The 22,330-nt window shown below is 36.4% G+C and overlaps 1 protein-coding gene across 3 annotated transcripts in view; it reads right to left on the reverse strand.

Moving 5' to 3' along the window:
- Positions 1 to 22,330, reverse strand: part of LOC110295968 (contactin-6) — a 370,702-nt gene that overhangs the window by 296,726 nt on the left and 51,646 nt on the right. For 2 of the 3 annotated variants that reach the window (XM_021164391.3, XM_085840204.1), the window contains exon 2: positions 2,190 to 2,329. In XM_021164391.3, the coding sequence (XP_021020050.1) occupies positions 2,190 to 2,244 (55 nt within the window). In that variant the 5' untranslated portion in view covers positions 2,245 to 2,329. The remainder of the gene's footprint in view (positions 1 to 2,189; positions 2,330 to 22,330) is intronic. The other variant, XM_021164390.3, reaches the window with a different exon arrangement.

Raw genomic sequence — 22,330 nt, forward strand, 5'->3', positions numbered from 1 at the left:
AATGAAGAAAAATGAAGGAAGTATGGAAGAGAGCCCATACAAAGATACAGAACTCCATTATCAGCTAGTTCTGTAATCAAAAGTAGTTCCCACATGTAGTGAACACCATGAAATCGCAAATAAAACAAACAGATTTAAATCAATGCTTTCTTATGTAAAACATTATCATCATCTTTACCTCTGGGGCAATTGCTTAGCTGAGATTATCCTATTTAAATGGCCATGGTTTAAAAAGAAAGAGATCCAATCTGTTCTTTCACGATGAAACTGCACCAAGGACATATGATTATTTCTCCCTTCGGATGAGGCAAAAGGACATGTTGAATCACATCCAAATTGTATAAATAGAAGTTAATAGAAGATACAGAGTACTTCTCATATTTGATATGTGTTCTGAGAACAATGGCTTTATTTTAACTTAACACAAAAGGTCTTTTAGAGAGCCTATGTTAATTCAATAGACACATTTAAAGGGCAAAATGTTAATGTAGAATTTTGACAGAAAGCTAAAACTTAAAGTAGGCATACAGTTCTTTGAACATGGGTAATTTGGGACCACTTTAGTGACTTCTCTGTCTTCCTTTAATATATTACATAAAAGAACACATTATTATTTAACTTCAATCATTTTTGCAGAGTAGACCTGACATAAGCCAAAACAATGTGATCACTGAATAAATATGACTTTTGTACTTAGAGATGATAGATTTGTTAAAACTGAGAATGCCTTTGTAAGCTTTCCGAATCTTGAGGCTCATTTGCAGATATTTTATCATCCTCATAGCTTTTTCATGTAATTTCATTGCTAGAAAATAGGTTAGTTTTCCTTGTAACTATGATGTTGCTATTGAGTGGTTTCAAATTTGTAACATATAGATTGTAGTTGTCATTTTAGAAGGAAGGGCAAGCAGAATCAGTGGGAAGGTAGTCAAGGCTTTCTTTGATAGCCAGATGATGCAGTCAGTAACAGGACTATGCCATAATGTAGGTAGATAATATTGGCATTTAAAGCTAGAATTCCCTGCAATGTTGGGTTGGAGAGATGGTTCAGCAGTTAAGAGTGCTTGCTATTCTTGTGGAGGATCTGGGTTCAGTTCTTCATACCAAAGTAGTGGCTTACACAATCACTCCAGTTCCAGGGTGTTTAATATCCTTACTTGCCTTTCTCAGTTACCAGGAAAATAATACACTCACACACATAATCAATCTTAAACAACAATAACAGAACAATTAGCTACTTTGAACAGATTGTGGCTATCTACTTACCAGCTATTATTATTTTTGACTTTGTTATTTCAGGTCTCCTAAAGCTCTTTTTCAAGATTTTGAAGATAATTCTACACCAGATAATTCTGGGTTGACTGAGTAACTTGTAGTCACACAACGAATGACACAGAGTAGACTCTATCTGGATTTTAAGACTTGGTTTTATGAGGCTGTGTTTTTGAGATTTTTATTTTGAAATCTTGAGAAACCACCATGTGAAAAACTCGTGACTCACAAACAGATCAAACACTATATGGGCCAAAGCCAATAAGCATAGCTGTCTCAGCTGCACATGTCCTGGAGTAGTTAGGTCCCATATGAGTATAGCTCACCAGAAATACCATGCATCAGGGCAAAATCCAAAGCATTGGACAGTAAAGCATGTTTTAAATCACATCCTACAGAACCATTGTGCTAGTGTATGCCTATTTTACATTTCAGGGGATTTAAAATCTTTTACTTAAGATGACTTTGTTACAAGGAAAAGTAATCTAATGTACAGATATGATTGCCCTATATTGAGTGAAAAAACATGTCTGACCTCCTTTTTTGGTTATTGAAGGAAAGAAGGATTCAAAGAATTTTTTCTCAGTTTTACATGAACATATTATATAATTTTTCAATTTAGATACATGAAGAGAACATTATAAATAAATTTACTACAGTGAACTTATTAACACTAATCACACTTACTAAATACTATGTTTGAAAATTAATAAACTTACTAACAATGTTGCAAAAGTGTTATTTTACATATTTATAAGAATTAAAGTTTCTATTTGACGTAAAGGTTACTCTAAGACATCACCACTTGGTCATTCAAATAACATGGCCTGTGCATTTTCAAAGTTGTTTCATCGCAAGGAAGATATACAATGCTAATATATTTATCAATCTAAACTCATAATAATAGAACACTTTACCTGCACAAGAGTTTATGAGTGGCAGCAGAATTACCAGTTTCCATAGCAACCTCATCTCCACGTTCGAAGGTCAAAAATTTCTCCCATGCAATCAGCAGGAAAGAAGATTGTATCTTCTAGTCAGTTTGTTAGCAATCTATCTGAAGGAAACAAAATTGACAAACTTGAGTATCGTAATATGTATCCCAAATATTGAGCATTGATTACATTTATTAAGAATATGTTAATAAATAAGAATTTATTTATTATTAAGAATAAATTTATTAAGACTAGTAGCCACATAAATGACTACTCAGTTTCTCACATATCAGCTCACATCTGGATTTATTAAACTAATACATAATTCAGTGCACAACATGTGGATTAAATTTTCTATTAATTGGATTTTAAGTCTGTAATTTTTTTTAAATTAGGTATTTTCTTCATTTACATTTCAAATGCTATTCCAAAAGTCCCCCATACCCTCCTCCCCCCCACTCCCCTACCCACCCACCCCCACTTCTTAGCCCTGGAATTCCCCTGTACTGGGGCATATAAAGCTTGCAAGATCAAGGGGCCTCTCTTCCCAATGATGGCTGAGTAGACCATCTTCTGCTACATATGCAGCTGTTATAGAGACAAAGTTTGGAGCTGAGACGAAAGGATGGTCCATCTAGAGACTGCCATACCCGGAGATCCATCCCATAATCAGCCTCCAAACGCTGACACCATTGCATATACCAGCAAGATTTTGCTGAAAGGACTCTGATATAGCAGTCTCTTGTGAGGCTATGCCAGGGCCTGGCAAACGCAGAAGTGGATGCTCACAGTCAGTTAAGTCTGTAATTTTAACTTTCAATAATTATGTTCCAACACACACACACACACACACACACACACACGTCAGAGAAATCACAGATTTTTGAGTTTTATTAAAGTTATTTAGAACATACTCATTATTACCTTTCTTAAAGTTAATAGATCTCATTCCAATATTGTAAAATTTCTGTAAGAACTCCATTCACAGTGGTATTATCTTGCAGATAGGAGATGTGCTTTTCCCAAGAGGTTACACCATAATTGTCGCTAATTTATTTTGACATTTTAGCTATTACATGATAAATGAAACCAAGAGAAGGTGCTAGCATGCCATTTACTTCACAAAAAAATCTAATAAGAGGTTTATAAACACTGATAAACTCATACAATATTAGAATAACCTTAGTATAAACTCACCTGGGTCATTGTGATAAAACTACTGGACACCAAATGAAACTTTTAGTGTAGCAGAACTATATTCGAGCTCAAATAACTTTAGAAAGTGTCTGGATACTATATATAAAATTTAATAATAAATTTTAAAGTGTAGATACTTCTTCTTTATAAAAGCAAAGTGTCAATGTTTATCTTAAAAGAGAAAACAAATCACTGACAGAAACAGTGCTGAATTCAAAAACACAACACTGAGTTGGTGATGCTGATAATTATTTCGAAAGTGCTCTGATATGCTTTACATTTCATTTGTTCTTACATATTTGAACATGCATTTACATATTCAGATGTGAATACCTAAATGAATCTAAAATCTTAGTTTCAGAGACATTGTATAAAATAGCACAACAACAACGACAAACCCTGAAAACCCAACCAACAAACAAATGAACAGGCAACAACAACAAATAGTCTTGAAGAGATGGCTCAGGTGTTGAAAGCACTGAGTGCTGTTCCAGAGGACTCAAGTTCAATGGCCAGATCCTACATGGAAGCTCACTATAATAATCCCAGTTCCAGGAACTCCAATGTCCTGCCCTCTTCTGGCCTCTGTGGAAACTTTGTGGAGATGTGGCACAGCCATATTTTCAGGTAAAACCTCATGTACCCATACAGGTAAACTTGAGATTTATCCTATGGGCAAGATCCAATCCCTGATGCTATTAATGATACTCTATTATGCTGGTGGACAGGAGCCAAGTATAACTGTCCTCTGAGATGCTCCATCCAGCTTCTGACTAAAACAGATGAAGAAACCCACAGCAAAACATTAGTCAAAGCACTGGAAGTCTTGTGAAACAGTTGGGGGAAATTTTGAGGAACCGGGAGGGCTAGGAACTCCACAAGAAGACAGAGTGAATTGACCTGGACACCTAGGGGCTACCAGTGACAGAACCACCAACCAAAGAACAAACAAGGGCTAGACCTAGGCTCCCCGCACATATGCAGCAGATGAGCAGCTTGAGTTTCATGAGGGTCCCCCAACAACTGCTATCGAGGCTGTCTCTGAATCTGTTGCTTGCCTGTGAATCCTGTCCCCCTAACTGGGCTGCCTTGTCTGACTTCAGAGGGTGAGGACATACCTAGACTTACAGTGACTTGTGGTGTCATGGTGGGTGGTACCCAGGGGTACCTCAAGCTTCTCAGAGATAAAGGGTAGGGAGGAGTAGGGAGGGGGCCCTGTGGGAGGGAGGACTGAGCGGAGAGGGGGGAGGAGGAGGAGATCATCAATCCTCAGATACAGAATGTGATTGCATCAGCACCCATGAGCCTCACCAGGTGGAATGTGCATATAGGGTGCATTTGGATTTTCAGGAAAGAGCAAAGGTCTGTTCGGAGAAACATGGCAGAACTTAAAGAAAAGGGAACAGTGTCAAGGCATAGGCTGAGTTTGTAAAGTCATGAACAGTGTCTAGCACAATGTGCAATAGAACAATGGTCTAAGGAAAGGGACTAAATACTCAATATAAGAGACCTGTAGGTTTTGTTTTTGAGCATTTATCCATGATTTAATTCAAATCTCTGCTATTCCAAAAGCTAGTGTTGGGGAGGAGAAATCGTATAATTATTTAGATGAACTGAAATTTATTTTTATAACCTCAAAAGGGATGATTTTTTTTTAAATATACAGTAGAAGATTTGAAGACAAAGAAAAGTTTACCTCTATATAAACCTTTTCCCTCAAACCACTTTTTCTACCTCCTAGGATAGGAACATCATTTTTCTTTAATACAACAAAGAATTTATCCTATTTTGACAGTATTCTGAAACTTTCAATCACTCTCTCTCTCTCTCACTTCCAAATTCCTTGGAATGATATTCAAAATCATATAAAATTTGAATTTTCCCTTTCTTTCTGCTTTACTTACAGACCACGACCATGACACCAATCTGTTTCCTAATCGCTGCAATACACTATCCATTAATTATAAACACATTGATTTATGTGTAATTTTCCCCAGACTCTACATATTCCTTAAAATCTGCACACTAGTACCATAAACATATTTCCCTGTTTTCCTTGCACAATATCTGTCTTCTCAAATGTCATGACAGAATTATTAATAGTACTTCTTTCTCCCAAAAGTCAAAGTTTACAAGATAAATTATATGGTCCACTTATTTCATGGATATTCATTATTTCTCCTACCAGACTCTCTCGTCCTCTCTCATGATTAAAGCTCTGTGGATGTCTCTAGAGAAGCACAACTCCTTATGTTCCCACAGTTTATAGAGTTGTAGCAGTATTGTCTCTGCCTCTTAGCTCTGGCAATCCATTACCTTTGCTGCAGTACATTTTAAAGAGAAATGTACACACCTTGACATTGAAATCAGTAAGAGTCAAAGTCAAAGCATAATGTTTCTACCATTGAAACTCAAATAGGAAGACCAGCAATCTCACCTAACCTGGACCCCTGAGATCTCAAAGACACTGAGCCACCAACCAGGCAGTATACAAGAGATAGTCTGAGGCCCTCAACACATATGCAGCAAAGAACTGCCAGATCTGGCCTCAGTGGGAGAGGAGGGGTCTAACCCTTGAGAGACTTGAGGTCCCAATGAGTGGAGAGACCTGGCAGGGGAAGAGACATCCACTTGGAGACAGGGAGTGAAGAATGGGATGAGGAGCTGTGGGAAGGCAGATAATGACTAGATTATAAAAAAGTTAAAAGTAATAATAATAAAATAACCCTCATATATCTTCATCTCATATAAAACGGTTTCTCACAGGTGTTACTATGACGTAGTCTGAAGATGCTGCTAACAGCACACAGTTTCCAATTATAGGAATTTCTGCTAATACTATGCAATGTTCATTGCCCTCATTAATATTGAAGTGTGTTATAAAGGATATAAAATTAACTGTCAGAACCTTCCTCCAAGTGAGTAGCTCCCCCAAACAGCTCCCTCTTTCCTCAACAACTCCTTCAGTATATGACTTCCATGATGACAGCAGAATCTAGAATCTTCTGCTTATTGATTATGCATGTTGCCTCCTGTTGTTTTAGCTTCCTGTTTTCTTTGCCCTCAGTATAATCTTGCCCTTGCTGCTGTGAGTCACAGACTTGCCTTTCATGCTTCCAACATTATAGAAATTTGCCCTTCCATCCAAACTATCTACAGTAATACTTAAAATCAGAGAATCATGACATACCCAACCCTGCTTGTTCTACATAGAAATTTAAAATGCTTGAGCCAAGATTATTTTGCTTAATCCTGTTTGTGATATATGATGTCTACTGATATACTGCAGTAGTATCTTTACTCTTCATCTTCAAATTATGATAATTTCCCTTTAAATTATAACAATTTTCATCTAATGTAGAGAATTCTGTTACTTACCAAAGGCACCATGATATGGGCAGGGTTTACATACTTTACCTCTGAGGTAAACTCTATAGGTACTACTTCTATAATGACTTATAGGTGAGTGAGAAAGAAAGCATAGTTGTCGCTGAGAATATGCTAGGCATGTAATTGGCATTTGAACAGCTTAGCACCTGCTGAAAAGGCTAAAGTGGATTCCATTACTGGCTGGTTTAATTGTGAAATATGTGTTCTTTGTTGAAAATTGTGGGCTTCTAAAATTGAAGAATTTGACCTAGAGATCACCTTTAAATTTCTTATACCTTTTCTAGAGCTGCTTGATTCACATTCAGTGTATAATTTCATGGTAAATACTGTCCTTTCTCATCTGATTGCTTATCAGCATATGGTAATGAGGGCAAAACCCAAAAGACATTTTATTTGCTATTGATTTATGAAGCCAGACTAAGTATTTCTGCATCTTTTGCCTTTTTGGAAAAGTTTCATTTGTAAAAGTTAAGATTGGTCAAGGATCAAGAAAAATGTTCTAGCTCAGTAAAAACTATCTGGCTAGCAAAACTCTGGTATTTATTTTCTCGCAGAACCTAGTGTGGAAACATTAACTGTGTATGCTGGTCAGTGGTCTGAAAGACAATCACATGTTTCTAAGACCTTGAGATTACTTAAGGTCAAAGCAGTAAAAAAAGGAAGGTTACAATACAAACTTAACTTACAACAACTTCTAGAGTTTTAAAAAGTTTTATGAATGTGTCACCAGCATCCTATTTCAGGTGAGGGTTATAGGCCATGCAATCTTTTAAATGGTATTTTGGATCAAAGAAGTAGGTGCTTTGGTTCATAACCTGACTGCTAAGGTTATTGTTCTATTATTACAAGATGAACTTTGTGGCCCTAGACCATGTGTGTTCACTTTTTCTCTCACGGAATTTCTTAATGTCAGTTTTCAATGTTTCAAACCCCTTTAAAAAAAAAAAAGAGTATGGATGACAATCCCTTTCTTATAATAAAAAAATCTCTGAGAATTCTCATATACATGTAATTTTGGTGGAAAAGCTTTCTCAAAACAATTTGTAGTAGATTGAACCTTTTAAATATCCAATTTAGTATGAATATATATGATTTTCTGATAAGACAATCATGTTGGTCACTGATGGAATTTTGTACACTGGGCATACACATGGTACCATATAAATATTTATATAGTGCATAAATTTGAATTCATAGTGTGCATGTGTGTGTGTGTGTATATACATGTGTGTGTACATTCATTTATACTATATTACCTTCCTGGAGATTATTAACAATTGTCAAGATAATATTATCTAGAATCATTGAAGTGGCAAGCCTCTGGGTCTGTCTGTGAGGAATTAAACATTAGGTTATTTGAGGTGCGAAGATCTACCATCAATATCAGTGGTACTGATTCTTGGGCTGAGGTCTTTGATCACATCAAAAAGAGAAAATTAACAAAGAGTGAGACTTAATCTCTTGGCTACTTGAGACACTGATAAAATGTGGGGATGTGATGTGGATCAGCTGCCTGAGAAATGTCTCACAATGTCTTTGCTCTCTTACTATGTAAACCAAAATAAACCTTTCCATCCTTATGTTCTATTTATCTCACATTTGTCACAGCAATGTGTAAATTACCTTATACACATTAAACTAACTAACACAGGTCAACAATCCGTCTCCTGCTGAAGAACTTACGTGCACTTGAACCCTGTATGCCTGTATATGTATCTATGGTCAATGTCAATAGTGCCAGAGTGGGATAGTAGTCCATATGACCTGGCTGCAAAGCTAACAGTATTTACTGGCTGACCTTTTTTGGCTTTGAAGCTTAGAGAAACTTCTTTTCAGATGCCTGAGATAATGCAATCTGAGCTGTATAATACCTCAAGCAGGGAAGAGTTCACTCAGTATCAAGATTACAGAACTGAATTTATCTAAATTTATATAGATGGCCAAAAGGAAAATACTGTATGTTGGCAGTTACAGAATCTGAATTCTGCGTTTACATAACCTCTTCTGACCATGTGTTCTAGACCTGCTTCTGACCCCCAAATGAATACACAATTAGGAAATTATTGTTAAAGGAAGGAACCACACCCAGTGCAAATTTGACCTACCCCAGACAATCCTAAAAGCTTCTTTAGGTGGCTCAGGGTTGCTACATTTTTGTTTTCCTTAAAGATTAACTATCTATCCTTTGTCTCTAAAACTCAACAATCAGCCTGTGAATTGTCAGGAATAAATATGATCATCAAATATTTACTTGACATAGTAAGGACTTGGAGAATCCAGTGATATTACTACTATCATGAAAATTGGTATACACAGCAAGCATGGGACATAATAAGTGTTATTACATTTAGAAAGAAAGTATCCCTCTTTATCTCTCATAAGAGGATTTTTTTTAGTTCTTCTTTTTTTGTTTGTTTGTCTTTTTGTTTGTTTTCTCAGAAATATAGGGATCTTTTCTTGACTAAAGTGCCAAGGTGGCTGTTTATGTGCACAGTCTGCACAGTCTGGAATAAGCCTTTAAGTGGAGCTCATAAACTGTTGACCATACGTAATTACTGTTTTTAGCCAGCTACAGTGAATGCTAAAGGTAACCTAGACTATTGCATTTTTAGATGGGCAGCCATCATCGAAAAAGAAGAAATTATTCAGCTCTCTTAACATAATGCTATTTAATTTCTCTAGATAATATTGATGAGATGACTACTCATCAATGGATGATCGAGAATTATGGGATCTACTATATATGGGATTTTTCTTTTTTTTTAATTTTTATTAGGTATTTTCCTCATTTACATTTCCAATGCTATCCCAAAAGTCCCCCATACCCAGTCCCCACCACTTCCCTACCCACCCACTTCCCCTTTTTGGCCCTGGCGTTCCCCTGTACTGGGGCATATAAAGTTTGCAAGTCCAATGGGCCTCTCTTTGCAGTGATGGCCAACTAGGCCATCTTTTGATACATATGCAGCTAGAGTCAAGAGCTCCGGGGTACTGGTTAGTTCATATTGTTGTTCCACCTATAGGGTTGCAGTTCCCTTTAGCTCCTTGGGTACTTTCTCTAGCTCCTCCATTGGGGGCCCTGTGATCCATCCAATAGCTGACTGTGAGCATCCACTTCTGTTTTTTGCTAGGCCCCGGCATAGTCTCACAAGAGACAGCTATATCTGGGTCCTTTCAGCAAAATCTTGCTAGTGTATGCAATGGTGTCAGCATTTGGAAGCTGATTATGGGATGGATCCCTGGATATGGCAATCACTAGATGGTCCGTCCTTTTGTCACAGCTCCAAATTTTGTCTCTGTAACTCCATCCATGGGTGTTTTGTTCCCAATTCTAAGAAGGGGCAAAGTGTCCACACTTTGGTCTTCCTTCTTCTTGAGTTTCATGCGTTTAGCAAATTGTATCTTATATCTTGGGTATCCTAAGTTTCTGGGCTAATATCCACTTATCAGTGAGTACATGTTGTATTGCAAGCTTGTACAACCACTCTGGAAATCAGTCTGGTGGTTCCTCAGAAAATTGGACATAGTACTACCAGAGGATCCCGCAATTCCTCTCCTGGGCATATATCCAGAAGATGTCCCAACCGGTAAGAAGGACACATGCTTCACTATGTTCATATCAGCCTTATTTATAATAGCCAGAAGCTGGAAAGAACCCAGATGCCCCTCAACAGAGGAATGGATACAGAAAATGTGGTACATTTACACAATGGAGTACTACTCAGCTACTAAAAAGAATGAATTTATGAAATTCCTAACCAAATGGATGGACCTGGATGGCATCATCCTGAGTGAGGTAACACAATCACAAAGGAACTCATACAACATGTACTCACTGATAAGTGGATATATGGGATTTTTCATGTCAAATAAACTTTATATCTTCTTATATCGATTGCACTACCTGAAATATTTTTTGTCAAGGTGGTTGTAGGGAAAAAAAATACAATACTGGAACTCCCACCAAATAGCATTGGTTATTGCTCTCCCTAAGTTTAAGGCAACAGAATGGGCAAAGGAGGGCTGTTTCTTCAAAACATTAGCCAATTTCTCTCTCTAATCATGACGCATTTGTACCCTTTGGGTTTGTCAAGAAAGCACTGTTGTGAAAGCAGGGCCACAAGTGGATGTTAATGTTGCTCTATCTATAGAGACCATGTTTGAAATTAACGAATTTCCTACCAGAGATCAAGGTACATTTTCAGCTGCTTTGTTCATCATCAGAACCAATGTGCTCAGTGCTAATTGCCCTTTTGTTTTTAATTGACTAGTTAATTAACTGTATCAGATAAATTAAAAATCCCATTTCACTTTCTTCAGGTGGCTCGACTGTTTTATTTCAGTGTAATAAACATCTATGGTCAGTAGCGATGGGAAGATTTTCAGTAATTTTTGCAACTGCCTTTCAGGCTTGCCATTCATGGGGTAATTTACTACCAACTTAAATCAAAAATAAATCCAAGTGAAACGTTTACGATTTAAAATAATGGTTTTGATGGGGAAACCCTGCTTGCTGTCAAGTCAAGCAATGTGGCACGATAAATTATTCTAACATTTTCTTTGTTTGCAGAATATAAGCTATCTTTTATGATAATTGTTATGCCAAGTTCACAAAATAGGCAACCTTAATAGATGGTGGATTAATAGAACACTATGATGCAGCCCTTGTAACAAAATCATAGAGCATGTCTTTCTTTTGGGAAGGTAGGATGACAGGCTAAGTGGTAAGCAGTATAAAATAAATGCAAATGCATTTGTTCCAGAAGTAAATGACATCTGCATATTATTTTATGTTTGGTTTCCTGGTTTTGTTTTGTTTTGTTTTATTGTTTCTGAGATGGTTTTGAGATAGAACATGAGGTTGCTTTGAACTCATAATCCCTCTGCTTCAACTTTGCAAATGCTGCCCTGACTCCTCGTTAATTTTGCCTGTTTTCAAATTATAGAAACAAAGCTCAGCCAGCCATACAGTCTCTCTCAGAAGCTCAGTACGGTTTCTAGCGGCCACGCAAACATGCTGAAAGAGGCCAGTGTGGGAAAATCAGCACTTAAACTGCAGAAAAGCCCATCCCTCCCACTGAATGTTAAACCTAAAGGCACTTCTGTATATAGATGACAAGGGCTGATATTTCACTCCCTTAGCTGAAGAAACAGAAGCTCAGAGGACACAAATTGTTTCCACATTTTAGTTCAGGATTGAGAAGAACCTCCAGGCCTTGAAGTCACATGGGTTCTCCCTATTTTTGTGTCCTTATTGATCTGTAACAATGGGTATATCTCCTAAGCTCAGCTGGAAATTCTGTGTGTGCCTGCATTTATATCTGCAAAATAAAGGTAAATGCTGCACATATTCTTTGGTATTCACATTACGCATCATAGGAGAATAAAGGTGAGCAATGCAGCTGGCATTTGGAGGGTTACAACATTCCTTCTTCATTCATAAAAGCAGGTAATAAGAAATACCAGCATCTCAAAGCTTAATAGATGTGGCAAGAGGAAATAAAACTTGCCATAGTCTTAGTGATATTGTACACGTAGGAGAGATTCGATTGTGTTTATCTGGTTCATTCATTGGGTTGCATGGTTTTGTTTTGTTTCCTGTGTATGCAGGATGGATTACTAGAAAGGTCTGGGCACAACCTATATTACAATAAAGTCCTATATCAGAACAATGGGCACAGTGAAGAAAGACTAGATACAGACCCAATTTGGATAATAAATTGTTTTTATGTTCTTAAAAAAAAGTGTATCCTGAAGTGAGTAGCTAATTTAATTTTTCACAGGTTGTTGTTAAAAATGGACCAGAAAACTGATAATTCTTGTTCTCATTAACAAATTGAGAAATAAATTGCATAGACAAATTACTAATGCTAAGGAGAGATTGAGTATTTTTTTCTGTAAGTTTATTTCATTGGAACTCCATTTCGATTTTCAAACTCTGATACATAGTACAAATTACAGAAATCCATGGCCATTCTCTGCTACAAAGTAAGTTCATGGCCACCTTGGGTACATGAGACCTTGTCTCAAAGAACAGGAACAAATGAACAAAAACAACAAAACAAAAGCAAAAACAAGCAATACAGACAATCAAACACAAGGGTTAGTACTCAAATAAAATCATTATTGATAGCATACATGAGAAGGAAAATTAATCCATGTGAACATTTTATCATGCAGTCTATTAAAGATGGACCTAGAGATGTTTTTAGTGATAAGCTCACTAATATGCAATATTTAATAAGATGTTTGACAGAATTACTGAATAATAGGAAAATAAATATCTAGGTTAAAAAGAATGACAGAGATTAACACACATAGAGGCAGAGTTGTAGACAGTAAAACTACTAAGTCTAACTTGATGGTATTTAGGTGAAGTACTAGCAAATCTTGTGGTTAGACCTAAGAAACTCTCATATTTGAACTTACTTAGGGTGCAAGTAGGTTGTACACCAGTGGTTTATAAAACAACAACAACAACAACATTTTTTAAAAGGTAAAAACCTCACATTGCGATAGAGTGTTAGCGCAATATTCAGACTTTTCTTGCCTTTTGAAATAATTACTCATGTCATTATGTCCATTAATGAAAAATGGTGGCCAAAAGAAGGGAGGTTAGCCTGCCATTTTTATCCATAATTTTGTTATCAGGTATGGGTTTGTACTCTGTTTTGAACATATGCTTTAAAACTTTGACAAATTGAAACACTCTCTTGGGAGGTAGAGCCAGGATGATGAAGTAGCTTGGAGCCATGAGTTATGAGGGTCAGTAGAAAGAAATGAGTATGTTTAGCCTGGGGAAGTGAGGATTTCACAGACAGAGGAGAGTCATCTTCAAATATTTGAAGTGCTGTCTTGTGGAAGAAGGATTAAACTTATTATTTGTGTCTCGGGAGAGCAGAACTGAGACCAAAGGGTGGACACTTCAGAGCAGCAAATCTCAGCTTAATAGCAGCCCTGAGCATTTTAACAAGTAGGATGTTTAGCCAGTGGTCAAGTGAACCAGCTGTGAAACCTAGGCATTCTGGGCCACATACATACTTAGTAGGTCTGGGATTTTAGAGAAAGGAAATCAGATTGAATATATTTGGGTGCTACATTGAATAGAATGTGAAGGGAAGAATCTGTTCAGAGGATTTAGAAAAAACTGTTGGGTACATGCATAAGAAAGTAGAAAGAAAAATTTCTCTCTGTAATATATCCTGGTAGATAGCTATACAGTATATACTTCTTATCATTAATATTTACTCTGTCACCTTTTCTGGGATATGTTTGAGGGTCTTTCTAATCCAGTAGAAATTTAAACCAGATGACCACATTTGTCTTTAAAACCAGTAGTATTTTATGTTTATGTACAAAAGCAGCAAGCTGAAAACTCTTCTAACCATGGGTCATTCACTGCTATTTGTAGAGCTATATTCATCAACATGTGTTGAAAATTTAGAAAACCCCATGTAAATGTGAATATAGCAACTTCACTTTATCTGTCTCTTAATACAGTACCACTGGGTCCAAATATGCATAATGCTAAAACCCAAACAACATACATCAACTGGTTAGTTCAAATTGCTGTAGTCAGCCTGTATAACTAGACCCAGAAAACAATCAATCAATTAAGGATTGCTATGCATAGACTGAGGGAACTGCCTACAGTCTAACAGACAGCCCATTTTGTTCTCCATTTTATATCCTACCTTGTCCCAGAACCTATTATACTGGTCATCTCTTAGTTGCATCAGTTGGATAAAAATTCTATGCACTGATGACTCTAGTATTACATTAAGGGAGAGAAAACTAAGATACTGGGGGCAAGAGGAGAAATTTAAACTAAAACAATAGGCTAAGAATTACAATGCATCATGTTGAAAGTGAAGATGCTCAGATATACATAGATTATATTTGTTACAGTACTTTACAAGGCTTATAAATATTATTTTAAATTTATGAATGAAAAACAAAATGAGAGGAGCTTAGTAACTTGGAATACTAACAAGTAAGGAGAAAAGAAAAATCTCATTGACGAATATCAGCAAATCAAGTGATTACTTTTACAGTGGCCAATAAGACAGACTGTGTAATTTCACCCAAAACACACTCCATGGAATTTAAGAAGGCACAGATCCTCTTAATAATGTTGCCAATTAAAACTTCCTTCGTTGAAAATAGCCTAGATGGATGAAAAACTATTACAGATGGCACTTGGCAAGGTTTCTACAGCTACTTTTGGAATGATGTAGTATGTCATTATACTAACACATTCTTAAGTAAAACTCAATAGTTTCCTTCCTGGAGAGTTTCTCACTGTCCTTTCTATGTTTCTATATATTGAAAAACTGTTAGTGTTCACAGGTCTTTTTATTTCTTCTTTTCCTTTCTCTTTTTGTCTTTTTTTCTTTCTTTCTTAATATCTTCATGGCTTTTAGAAGCAAATAGATACAGTCTATGACTTACATAAAAATGAAAAATTGAAACAAAATAAGTATCTATAAATATGTGAAACCATATAATTGTAAGACATTCATTGCATTCATTGTGAAACATACACACACAGGTGTGCATGCATGTGGGAACACACACAGACATTGATACACTCGCTGTTTTTCTAAAGTTGTGTGTTATAAAAAGAAAACAAAAAGTAACTCACAGATCATACATAGGAAAAAATGTGCAGTGATTTCATCCTGTTCCTCTTGCCTGAAGATCCTACTCACCAGCCCCTTGACAATTAGACCTTTAATTTCTATTCCACCAGTTTGCACACTAAGTCCACCGCAGTAGCCCTGACCTTACCAAACCTGGAGTTGTTTCAGGAGGAAACTGTAGTTGCCAATTAGCAATGATGCTATAAGATCCTGGAAAAGTCCTTTGCTGCTGAGTTGCCAGCCAGTCAAATGACATCGAATCAGTCCTGGGATAGCCTTGATTGGCTAGTAGAACTGGTGGCTGATTGAGTATATAAGCTCTGAAAAGTCACTTTGGAAGGATGGAGCATTGTGCAATTGATATCAGAGTATCACACTAAAATGGCCTTTCATTTCAGTCTCCTAGAGTAAGGGGTGCTATGGAGAGAAAAATGTGAGGAAATATCTGTGGTTTCATAGCACTCACTCTCGGGAGGGCTTGGGTGACCCTGTGTGTGGATAAAGAACCTAATTCTTTGTCAGAGTCACCACTTTACTCTCACAGCTCACTGTGCAACAGGTAAAAAACACACTGTAACTCTAAGCTTGTGTGAACAAGGTTTTGACATTCTCAGACCAATTTGTTCAGAGGGAAATGGAGAGGGGGCAAGAGTTAGTGACTCACTGGCTCTGGGGCCATCCCACGAACAAGGGTCATCTCCAAGCTGTCAATGCTTATTTATCTCTTTAGAAATCCTTTCTACTTTTTCTAGTAACATAATAATTGTACAAAGTCATGTAGCTTGATCCCTGTTGCCCTGGATTTTATCAGTGTAAAATCAAGTGGGGACCTCACAGAGTGGAGGAAATGGCTTTATTTGGCCATCTTGAGATCTCCCACTGGCTTCACTTAAATCCAATCTTTGCTTCTTACGAGGGACGGGACTTTATAGAGTTTACTTTCTTCAGTAGGAATAAGTACTAACAACTCATAAACAGTTATTATCTATGCTATTTAATATTAACTAACCATAAAGGAAAAGGCTTTATTGAAGATGCTTCTGGTTCAGCTCATTTTGGTCCCTCTTCCAAGTATTCTCTAACTGTGGCATCTTCCAAGGACAGTAATGTTATTCCAGGAAGATTTACATAATATCTCAATTTAATTAAGTTAATTTTAATAATGGAATGAGTAGAATATTCATGGTGTGTATATTTTTCACAATGTATTTTATGGCCATTTTTCATGACCTTCTACATTCATGCCTTCTGTACAAAGAAGATATTAAGTTATAAGAATTCAATTAATGAATGAGTGATAAGAAAAAACTTGAGTTTTTGTTCTTAATTTCTAGGTAAAATTTAAGACAGACTCCTAGAAAAGGTAATGTCAGAGGCTTTTGTTTTAAATAAAGAAGAGAAATGATGATACTTAACAAGGGTTGACTACCATTAAGCAATTATGATTCAAATGGCATAGAATAGAAAAATATGTGAATGAAGAACCAACGACTCTTTTTACACTAAAATGACACCAGGTAGGAATGTCATTCCTATGCATCTACACACATATGTGTACTCATGTGTCTGTATGTATTGCAGAATGTCTTAAGCCAATGACTATTTGCTTATGTAACAGAGGTCCTATAGACTTATGATAAAAATGAATATTTTAATCATGTATTTACCATGTGTATCATAATTTCATTACAGAATGAGTTACACATGTACTTGTGGCAATTCTGATGTGAATAAACTACTTTGTTTCCCTTTGAATAAGAGTAGAGCATGTATCATCATGTTCACTACATGATACTTGACTGTTTCTGCACTTTCTGTTCTACATATCTGATTACTATCTCAGAGTATACTTCTACTTATAGTCTCACACATCCTATGTTTATTGCATTTCTTGGTTAAACAAAGAACTTTGTAGACTGATTGAACTGGATCATATATTTTGTATGAGAAAACTCCATAATGTTTGCATAATGGCATAACCTCTAAGTAACACATTTTTTCAGAACATGTCGTCATTTCAGAGCAGTATGTAATTATGAATATGGTTTAGCCTGCATTCCTGGCACAACATTGACTAATCTGTAATTTTCCTGCAGTGTTTTCTATATCTGTATCTAAAGCTCCAGCATGATAAACGTGGACTACTGAAGGAAAGTCACTCTTGGCTACACACTATTTTGTCACTAGAATGCCCATTCCTTGCACCACATAGCCCATGTAGAGTGACTCAGTTGTGAACATAAAAATATAAATTTGAAAACAGATTGATCATACTGAAAGATGCTACTCCTGCTTTTGTGTGGAAGTGTAATCGCAGCTGCATCCTTCAGAAATGCCAGGCTCAACTTGCCTGTCAATGCTCAGAGCATACTAGCTTTTCAGTGGATGTGTGCATATAAATAAACTAAATGCATATAGAAAAGCACATACATCTCTTCTTTCTAAATCATTTTCCTTCATTCTACCTGACTTACATTCCCCGAGGTCCCGGCCAGGGTGGTATTTTTGGCACAACATTGTTCCTGATTTCTCTATTGCCTACTGGGGACCTGCCTTTCAAATATCTATTGTGAACTTTCTCATGAATGCCAATGATATACGGCTACATTCTTTCCTTCGAACTTTTCCTCCCCCAGGCCCTCCAAGTACCCTGTGAAGACTTTGAAGATATCCATAACAAGTTGAATAGCAATTACTTGTAATAGAGGAGAGAAAGGCAAAGGGCATTTTTATTGGTTCTGGGAAGATTTAAGTACATTGATATAGCATTGACTAAAAAACCTCATAATCTCTAGAGTATGATAAATGACCCCCTATTTCTTAGCTCTGCCCCTGGAGGTTCTCTGGTGCTAACTGCTGCAGAGACTCCCTGATCACATAGAGAAGTCAGTCTCCATTCATTCTTGCATGTTAACTTTACTACATCCTCTGAACATTGAGTACTTTATTCACTCCCAATTCAAATCAGAATAAGGGTTTAATGGGTTCCCTTGTCTTCTGGGGCTAATCTCCCTTCATTGAATACTCATGTTCCCATTAACTCAAGGAGAACAATCCCCTAAACAGCCTTCGAATTAGACACAGAACAACTAATTGTTCTTTGGGAAGCTTGCACATCGAGCCTGCTGGCATCAATGAGAACCTCCGTTTGTGTACACTAGGAGATGAGACATGACTTCATGTGGCAACTCATGGATAATTAACATCCTATCTACTGCTGAGCTCATGGGTTGCATTTCTAGACTATATATCACAATGTTCACTGTGCCCTTACGACCTACCATTTACAGGGGGAATACAATGACAGCAACAACGGCAGAAACTTCCATTATAAAGGACATATCAGTACAACTCTTAGGAAGAGCAATCTTCATGGACAACCTCACATTTGACCTTTTAAGTCAAGGGGCCAAGATTTGAGCTGAAAACAGTTTTTAGTTCCACTTCTAGCCTTTATTCCAATTGTTTTACTTTAATATTTATATTCAAAGAATTTCTGGAGATGTTCTATTTTTTTTAAGCGATTCATTTTTCCAACTGTTAGTTGAACTCTATTTGTAATAGTAAGTTACAGGGTAGCTTAGAGGAAAATGAAGTAATTCTTTTGTGGAAGCATAAAAACGTAGATTGAGCTATATGTATACATATGCTGGCACATGATTTGGATATATGCAGGTGTGCCTAAGTAGTTGAGATAAGTTATGAAACATCGTTATTGTTAATGTAAGATCTTTGCCCTCATAGGCTTAGACTAAAATATTTGCACGCAAGTTCTCTGGCTGGGTGGTTTAGTAGATGACTCAGAGAATGAACTCACATAGGTTTGGTGATCACATCCAGTCGTGGTGTGATCCAGCAGCTCTAGGTCCCTCAGGGGACCACTGAGGGACAAGGGAGATTGATACAGTTCTATCTGTAGAGAGGCTTAGAAGGAGAGTATTTATCAGTTCTCAGTACAATATTGATTGATGGCTGCTTAGGTATGTGTAAGTAATTTTGTTTATTTTGTATAATTACACAAAAGCATGCCTCCAAGGCCAGAAAATAGCATAGATCTGGAAAAAGTTTTCATACTATTGGCCTTCAAGACTTGCAATAGAGAGTACCAGCTAAAGGAGTGAATTCAGAGAGAGATTTGCTTGGGCAAGGACAACTCTAAACATATATATGGATATAGATTTACATATAGACTCAAAATACAGTAATCACCTCCATTTAAACATTGCCCTTGAACAAAGGTAGATGACCAACTAATTGTTGCTTATCACTCTTCTAATTTTATAATTGTTTGCTTCACAACATTTGTTAAATTAATTGAATACAATATAGAAGGATAAGATTCCAAAAATAAAATCACCAGGTACTGAAAATACATTTTAAAACTTTTAAAAAAAGTTCTATGTTGTATAAAGTATGTCTGAAAGAGAAGGGGAGCTTGATCAGCAAGCAAGCTTGATGACGTGAGTTTAGATTACCAAAAATCACATAGATAGCAGCTCAATGCAGTCCCTGTATTGGGGAAGCAGAAACAAGCAGATATCTGTGGCTTGTTGGCCAGACAGTCTAATCAATTTGTGAACTCAAGATTCATTTAGTGACACTTTTCCAAAAAATGTCAAGAGTAACTGACAAAGACACCTGACACAGATCCCTGGCCTCCACACACATGTCCATACATATGTGCACATACACAGGAGCATAAACACATACACCGCTTAAATAATAAATCAGTTTTTTAATATTTTGGTAAGCAGCTTAAAGAAAAAGAAAAATTAGTCTATGTAATCATGTGATTTTTTTGCACAAAAGTGGCCTAATACATTAAATCTATTGTTACTGATATCTCCATAGAAATCTATATCTAACACTAATGCATGTAAATTTAATTGTCTTACATCCTTAGCAATTGTTCTATGGGAAATGTCCCTGTAAACTTATTGAGATCAAGGGAGACATACCTAATGAAGATTATATAGGATAATAGCTTTCCACATTTGATTATTTTATACATTTTTAAAGTATTCATGAGAAAGTGATTATTATGCACCTCTATTTAGAAGTGCTTAGTGACCATATTAATAAGTTATTTGAATTATGTCACAAAACGAAATGTAGCTCCAACTCTTTTTTAACTTGGGACTACCTCCAAGACAAATTCTTTGTGAACCTTTCTTCTGACTTAGAACTCACTATATAAGTGAGGGTGGCTTGGATGAGATGGTTAAGGAAGCCCATGCCTTAGCTTCCTTAGTTCTAGGTTTAAAGGTACAGGAATACACTCATAGGTTTGCATGCAACATTATATCAGGCAGATAAGACCGCATTTTTTCATGTCAGAAAATCAAGATTTTCCCTAATAAGATAGTTTGTTTTAATCTACAGAACTCCAGAGAATGAGGGAAGGCAGGACACTAACTGAAAGATAAACAGTGATGTAATTTTAGGCACATTTACTGGACTCCTTCATAAACACATTGTTATGTACATGTTACCTAAATTTGCACCTTTAAAATAGCTCACTGCTAATCTTTACTGGGACTGATGATATTATATGGCTTCTATTTAAAGCCAATCCATTTTGTATGAAGTGGTTCCCAAGAATAGTATTTGCTACAAAACTATGCTAATATTCTTTTAGAAATATATGCTGATCATTTAACCACATACACATATTTACATAAATAATAATATGTATATAATGAACTGAACACATACACCTATTTGTTCCAAAATTGAAATGAAGATTAGATATGAAATGAGCAGTCGGATACCCAAGCAACTTCATGAAACTTAATAAAATCTTGATTTATTAGAAGTCAAACTATTTCCACTTATACTATAAACATACTTGAATTGCTAAAGGGGAAATTCAAAGATCTATTGTTATTAATTTGATCTAAAACTTTATAAACAAAGAACTCATACAAGCACGGTGTTCATTATGTGTGTCTTCAGCTTTTCATTTCATGGGTGCTCAGTGACTTTTATCACTGGAAAAGCAGCTTTGCTTTTAATGCATAGCTCATTGGTTTAATCATCAAGCTTTCTTTGTAGTAATCATTAATCTATACAATTATATTTTTGTGGAAGGTCCTATCCCTAGTTATATATATAGTATTAGGGGTATTGTTTGTTTAAACACCATGTTTTTTACCTGTTGTTTGCCAATATTCCTGACTCTGTGCCCCAATATTGTTTCTCTCGGTGACCTCAACCATAACATTATTTTGTTGCTACTTCGTAACTGTAATTTTGCTATTATGAATTGTATTGTGGTTCATATATGCAGTGTATTTGATATGCAACCCCAAAATCAGTCATAACCAATTGAGATACACTACACCAGATGAATCCCCCAAATTATTTTGAGTAAATGTTGATCTCATGACAAATAACATAGAATCTATCCCTAGGTCAATGGACTAGGCAAGTTTGGGATGATTCACCATTCTATCTGATTCACTGTTGGCTCTGGTCATTTCAGAGTATTCTTGGAAGTGGGTACCAAGACAGGAAAACAGGTACAATATAATATCTTAAGAGCATTTTTATGGTACAGAGTAATATTGAAATTTCTATTTGCTCAATGTTTGCTCAGTAATGAAAGAACAAACACAAATTTCCAATCTTGAGCTAAAAGGGCCAGATGCACTTTCTTATAACATTAAAATTGAGCCAGTGTGTGTGTCTGTGTGTGTGTGTGTGTGTGTGTGTGTGTGTTTGTGTGTTCCTGAGTTCTTGTCACTTTCTACAAACTAGAATCACCTGTGAAAAGTGATTTCTTTTGAGGAATTGCTGTCATAAGACTGGCTTATGCTCTTGCCTGTGGGAGCATTTTCTTAATTAATCTTTGATGTGGGAAGGCCAGGGCCCACTGAGGCAGTGCTGTCCCTG

The sequence above is a fragment of the Mus caroli genome, unplaced genomic scaffold (assembly GCF_978045245.1).
Source record: "Mus caroli unplaced genomic scaffold, Mus_caroli_1 scaffold_7, whole genome shotgun sequence".
NCBI lineage: Eukaryota > Metazoa > Chordata > Mammalia > Rodentia > Muridae > Mus > Mus caroli.